Source organism: Phaseolus vulgaris, chromosome 1 (assembly GCF_051622355.1).
Source record: "Phaseolus vulgaris cultivar YP4 chromosome 1, ASM5162235v1, whole genome shotgun sequence".
NCBI lineage: Eukaryota > Viridiplantae > Streptophyta > Magnoliopsida > Fabales > Fabaceae > Phaseolus > Phaseolus vulgaris.
In genome coordinates this window covers 35245334-35252137 of record NC_143498.1, presented here as the reverse complement: position 1 = coordinate 35252137, position 6804 = coordinate 35245334, and the positions used below count along the sequence as shown (strand labels likewise).

The window sequence follows — 6804 nt, the reverse complement described above, 5'->3', positions numbered from 1 at the left end:
GCTTTTAATTTGATGACCTCACACACAGTTTGTAAGTTGTGACACTGATAAAGAAAAAATGTAACACACATGATATATAAATTAATTGTTTCTTTTTGAAAAAGAAATATTTATGTGTAATTGATGTACAAGATCCACAATGTCCATAAATTGTTGTTTTAATTGATTAAATTTATAGCGTTGTGTTCGGGTGATTGATTAGAAAAGTACTTTAATAGTTCATGTAATAAAATGTTGGTATTAATGGTCAATGTTCATATTTGAGGTAAACAAAATAATAAGGTTTTGTTTGAACGAAGTGGAATGAAAAGAGAAGGAAATAAGGTGAAAAATATTAGAAAGATAGGTTGTTTAAAAATGTAGGAAAAACGATATTTTTTTATGTAGAAAAAGTGAGTGAAATGACTATAACGTAGATTAGGTCCTCAAGGATGTTAGTTAGGTTCAACTTTTGATCCTGGTATTTCAAATTTGTAACATGAGTCCAATCATGTGGAGTATAAGACTATATGGACATAAGGCAGATAAAAGATGTATTAATTTGACTCAAAGTTGAGGAGTGGATGTGATCCCTTATATGCATTAGGTTTGGTTGCGGTTTGAATTTCTCTTTTGGCAGAGGAGCATGTGCAAAGTAGCAGGTAAGAACTACATGAATTGTTTCTTTTCATTAATATTCATTTAATTAGGTTTATTTGAGCTTCAATTATTATTTCTATTAATTCTGTATTTGTAATTCAAGTTATTTCTTTTGATTCCAAAGAGGAAACTGTACTACTGGGAGACTGAAAGGTCAAATAGTCGATAAGATCGAACGAACGTGCAAGCAAATGATAAACCGTGATTAATCATAATTAAGTCAGTTTAATCATAAACTATGATTAAAGCACAAATGGACATTCGTATGAGCCCAAAATAAGGTCCATAACAGCTGAAGCCCAACACAAGACAATAAATATCATAAGGGACCCTGTGCCAAAGGTAATCTTCTAATCCCTAACATACCTACATATTATACCCGGACTGACTTTATCGTCGGAGCACCTTCGCAGGTACCCCACCCCGCCGTTCTTGGAGGACTTGCCAGACAGAGGCGCCGAATACAGGAGAGAAGACGAAAGCTACAAGAGTCATTCTAAGAGGTACCCGACCTTGTAAGAACATTTTTTGCACCCACCGTGGGGCCGGGAAGAAACCCCTTTAGAGTGACCACATGGTAACAACAAGAAATATGACGGGAAATGAGAGGAATGTGCATGTAGGAGAAACCAGTCAACCAGATCCCATGGCAATGATTTTGTAAATGAGGAAGGAGATGGATGTTTTAAAGAAGAAGAATGGAGAAGAGGTTAAGGCTATGAGGAGAGAGAACAAAGAAGAGTTGGCGGCGTTAAGAAGAGAGAATACACGGATGAAACAGAAACTCAACGAACCAACAGTTCAAGATACTATAGAAGGGGAACGTCCTCCGACTAAGAGCACTCATCTTAGAACTGAGGAGGCCGACAGTTCTCATCAAGAGAATACCCGATTAATTTCAATGAGCACCTTGGGAGCAGTCTCGCGATGAAGTCCTTTTGTGAAGTCCATTATGGAAGTGCCCTTGCCGAGTACCTAGAAGAATCCAACTTTTGACAAGTATGACGAAACAACTGATCCTGATGAGCATGTAGATGCGTATGTAACACAAGTCAGTTTATACACCGCCGAAGATACACTGTTATGCCGAGTATTTTCAACCTCCCTCAAGGGAGCTGTTTTGAGTTGGTTTACTCGATTACCAACGCACTCCATTGGCTGTTTTGACACTTTGGTCAAGAAGTTTGGTGCACAGTTTGCTACAAGTCGTCCCCACCACCTCACGTCCATCACCTTAGTTAATATTCGACAAGAAAAGACGGAGTCATTGCGAACTTTTATGGAAAGGTTTGGCAAGATAGCGTTGAACATACGCAATCTAAGTCCTGAGGTAGCCATGCATCACATGGTAACCGCTCTCAAACCTGGTCTATTCTCGGATAACTTATGTAAGAAACCAGTTATGAATCTGGATGAGTTACGGCAGAGAGCAGCAAAATTTATGCAGCTAGAAGAATTGAGAGAATTCTGCACCAAGACTCGAGCGCCTGAAGAAGCTGAAAGAAGAATTGATAAGAACCGACCCATCACATCCGCAAGGCCAAGAGAATTCGCTAAGCCGGCACGATTTACTTGTTACACTCCTTTGACCACTGACAGGTCGAGGATCCTAAAGGAAGCTATCAGTGTCGACCTCTTGACAACGTTGAAAAGAACTAACACACCTCATAATGCATATCAAACTAAGCATTGCCGCTATTACCGAAATTTCGGTCATACTACGGAGGATTGTTGGGCCTTGAAAGATAAGATCGAAGAGCTTGTACAAGCGGGCCATCTTCGTCGCTTTGTGTAGGGTAATCAAGAGGACAAAAGACCAAGGGTTGATGAAAGGGGGACAAATCGTCGAGAGAACAGAAGAAGAGATGGTCGAGAAGACAGGGAACCACACGGTCGCCGAGAGGGCAGACCTGTGCGTGGCGTAATCAACACCATCGCAGGAGGCTTTGTTGGAGGAGGGACGACTTACTCATCCCGAAAGAGACACCTTAGAGCCATTAGCTTCGTGTACTCCATCCATAGGTGGCCGAGAAGAAGCATGCTGCCTATTCTTTTCACTGATGATGACTTTAAAATTATTGATACAAGACATAATGATCCTATGGTGGTGACCATCGAAGTAGCCAATTTTTTAATCTTGAAAACATTGATAGACCAAGGAAGCTCTATGGATATCCTTTACTGGAAAACTTTCAAGAAAATGGGTTTACCCTTAGATACGGTAGTGTATTTTAATGAGCAAATAGTCGGATTATCGGGGGAAAGAGTAGACACTCAAAGATACATTGATCTAGACACAAAATTTGGTGAAGGCAATGAATGTTGTAAAACTATAAGAGTCAGATATCTACTGGTGGATGCAAAATCCTCGTACAACATTCTTCTAGGAAGGCCATCCCTCAACAAGTTAGGGGCAATAGTGTCAACTCCTCATCTCACCATGAAATTCCCTTCGGATTGTAAAAGCCGAAGTAAGAATGTTGTGACACTCCATTCAAACCAAAAAACTATTAGGGAATGTTACGCCGCCAGTCTGAGAATTCTCCCCCGACGCCAAGCCGAAGGCCGAAAGTCCACCAAGTTGCGACCTTACATGATTTCGATCCCAGACCCAATGACGAACCACATGTAGAACCGAAAGAGGAGACCTTCATATGGAAACTTGGTAAACCGAGACAAAATACCAGGCTAGGTTCCACCCTTGGAGAAAAGCATCAAGGGATAATCACAAGGATTTTGGCCAAGAACTCCGATCTATTTGCCTGGACGGCAACTGACATGTCGGGAATAGATCCCAAGATTATTTCGCATAAGCTCTTAGTCTGTAAAGAGGCTAGGCCGATAGCTCAGAAGAAAAGAAGGCTAGTAGGAGAAAGAAGGAAGATCGCGGAAGAAGAGTTGCACAAGCTTCTGGAGGCAAGATTTATCCAAGAAATACACTACACTACTTGGTTGGCAAATATAGTGTTGGTCCAGAAGAAGAGTGAGAAATGGTGGATGTGTACCGATTATACTAATCTTAACAGGGTCTGCCTAAAAGATGCATACCCCCTACCCAATATTGACCGACTAGTAGATGGAGCAGCAGGACACAAAGTGTTAAGTTTCCTTGACGTGTATTCTGGGTACAATCAAATACCCATGTATCCGGCAGACCGAGAGAAAAAAGCCTTCCAAACCGAAAAGGCAAATTTTTGCTATGAAGTCATGCCTTTCGGATTAAAAAATGCGGGTGCAACTTATCAGAGATTGATGGACCGGATGTTCTGAGAGCATATAGGAAGAACAGTGGAAGTATACGTTGATGATGTGATCGTGAAGTCTGATAGTGTTCAACAACACACCATAGATTGGGCTGAGGTCTTTGATCGGTTAAGATGATATGACATGCGTCTTAACCCTGAAAAATGCGTGTTCGGTGTGGAAGGTGGAAAATTTTTAGGATTCATGCTAACTAGCCGGGGCATTGAAGTAAACCTAGATAAATGTCAAGCCTTGGAAAATATGAGAAGCCCGCAGAACCTGGAAGAAGTACAACGACTGGTGGGGAGGCTAACATCGTTGTCTAGATTCATGCCAAGGTTAGCAGATAAGATAAGGCCAATCCTTAAGCTCATGAAGAAGGCCAAAAAGTTTTCGTGGAACGCAACATGTGAGGAGGCCTTTTCGGCTGTCAAACAAGCCTTATCCCAACCTCCAATATTAAGAAAATCAATCCCTAGGGTACCTTTGTTGGTCTACCTGGCCGTGTCACTAGAGTCGTGAGTGTCGCCCCTGTCCAAGGAAAAACTGATCAAAAGCCTGTCTACTTCGTTAGCCAAGTATTTCAAGACGTCGAGACTAGGTACCAAATGATCGAAAAAGTAGCTCTAGCCCTCGTACATGCATCAAGAAGGTTGCAACCTTATTTTCAAAGTCACGAGATCATAGTACAAACAGACTGCCCTATCAGCAAAGTATTGAGGAAACCCGAGTTGGCAGGCCGAATGATCGGGTGGTCAATAGAGTTATCTGAGTTTGGAATTAAGTATGAACCTAGAGGGCCTATAAAATCACAATGTCTAGTCGATTTTACTTCAGAACTATAAGGCAGCTTGGAAACGGATGCAACATGGGTTCTTTATGTGGATGGATCTTCTAGTAAAGGTGGAGGAGGAGCAGAAGTTGTCCTGGAAGGACCAGGAAGCCTCTGCATAAAACAATCGCTATGATTTGACTTCAAAGCGTCAAACAACCAGGCCGAGTACGATGCGCTCATAGATGGTTTACTACTTGCCAAAGACATGGGAGCCCGAAAAGTCAAGTGCAAGACAGATTCACAATTGATAGTCGGTCATTTAAATGGGGAATACCAAGTGAAGGACTCACTGTTGTTAAAGTATTACCATCGAGTGGTGGACATCTTGACTAAGTTTGAAAGCGTCACGATATGCCACATAAAGCGAGAAGATAACTCTGAAGCTGACATGTTATCAAAATTGGCCAATAATAAGCAGAAAGGTCGACATGACACCGTCATACGACAAACCTTGTTCGCTCTGACAATAAAAATGGAGGAATGCATGGCAACGGACAGAGAGGATGTTGATTGGATTTCTGAAATTAAGAACGTTCTGGAAGGCCGGGAAGCCGGGAAAGAATGCAACGACCTTGCTATGAGAAAGAAGGCTTCTCGATTTGTTTTAGTGGGTGATGACCTATACAAGAGAGGATACTCTACTTCGCTGCTTAAATGTGTATCAAAGATTGAGGCCGAGTATATTTTAAAAGAGTTACACCATGGTGCGTGTGGACTACATTCAGGAGCACAAACAATGGCAACAAGAGTACTTAGGGTCGGGTACTATTGGCCTACCCTAAGAGCCGAGTGCGCTGATTTCGTAAAAAAATGTCAAAATTGTCAGGAACATGGTCCCCTCATACATCTTCATCCTCACGACTTACAGAACATCAACTCTTCATGGCAATTTGCCTTATAGGGAATGAATATAGTTGGCCCTTTCCCCCAAGCGACGGGGCAAAGAAAGTTCTTACTAGTAGCAGTAGACTACTTCACCAAATGGATTGAAGCGGAGCCTCTTGCAAAAATCACTGCCGGATAGATCCAAAGCTTTGTATGGAAAAGTATAGTGTGTCGTTTTGGCATCCCACACACTATTGTCACTGATAACGGAAGGTAGTTTACATATAGGAAATTGGCATAATTTTACATAAGTCTGGGAGTCCGACACAAGACGAGTTCAGTGGAACATCCACAGACTAATGGACAAGCTAAGTCTGCAAACAAGGTCATCCTGACGGAGTTGAAGAAGAGACTAGGCAGCGTAAAAAGGAAATGGGTAGAAGAGCTTCCTGAAGTCCTATGGGCCTACAAGTGCACTCCACATTCGGCCACAGGGGAAACTCCCTATAATCTTACATATGGAACAGACGCTATGTTACCTGTTGAGGTCGGAGAGCCGACTATCCGACGAAAGCTTGATAATCTCAAGCTCAATGAAGAGTGCCTAAAAACTGAGTTAGATTTACTCCAGAAATTGCGTGACAAAGCAAAAGTACGAGAAGAAGCGTGTAAACAAAGGGCAGCAAGAAGATACAACTCCAAAACCAAGTCGCGCTCGTTCCAAGAAGGGGATCTTGTATGGAGAATGAGAGAAGAAGCTCGCAAGCCGGCAGCTGAAGGCAAATTCAACTCAAACTGGGAAGGACCTTTCAAGGTAAAGGAAAACTTAAGCAATGAAGCTTATCGCTTACAACACCTGGATGGCCGAGAAGTTTCAAGAACGTGGAATGCAAGTCATCTCAAAATGTATTTTAGTTTATATGTAATGAACGATGTACTCTTTCCTACTCTTAGTCTTTTTTCCCATAAAAAGGGTTTTGGCCGAAGTAGGTTTTAACGAGGCATCACGTTAATGAAAACAAACTTATCAGCTATATAAGATCAACAATTTGCAGCAACACGACAAAAGAAAGAAAACCTCTCGGCCAAGGTCGATTCATCCAAAGTGAATCCCTGCCGAGAGCAAGATAAAAGAAATAAAACCTCTCGGCCAAGGTCGATTCATCCAAAGTGAATCCCTGCCGAGAGCAAGATAAAAGAAAACCTCTCGGCCAAGGTCGATTCATCCAAAAGTGAATCCATGCCGAGAGCAAGATAAAAGA

The 6804-nt window shown here is 41.9% G+C and overlaps 1 protein-coding gene across 1 annotated transcript; it reads left to right on the top strand.

The window, feature by feature from the left end:
• Positions 1 to 4026: 4026 nt before the first annotated feature.
• LOC137815865 (uncharacterized) lies at positions 4027 to 5741 on the top strand. Its single transcript, XM_068618976.1, has 3 exons — positions 4027 to 4362; positions 4878 to 5519; positions 5619 to 5741. Exons 1-3 carry the CDS (start codon positions 4027 to 4029, stop codon positions 5739 to 5741), a joined length of 1101 nt encoding a protein of 366 aa, XP_068475077.1.
• Positions 5742 to 6804: the final 1063 nt, after the last annotated feature.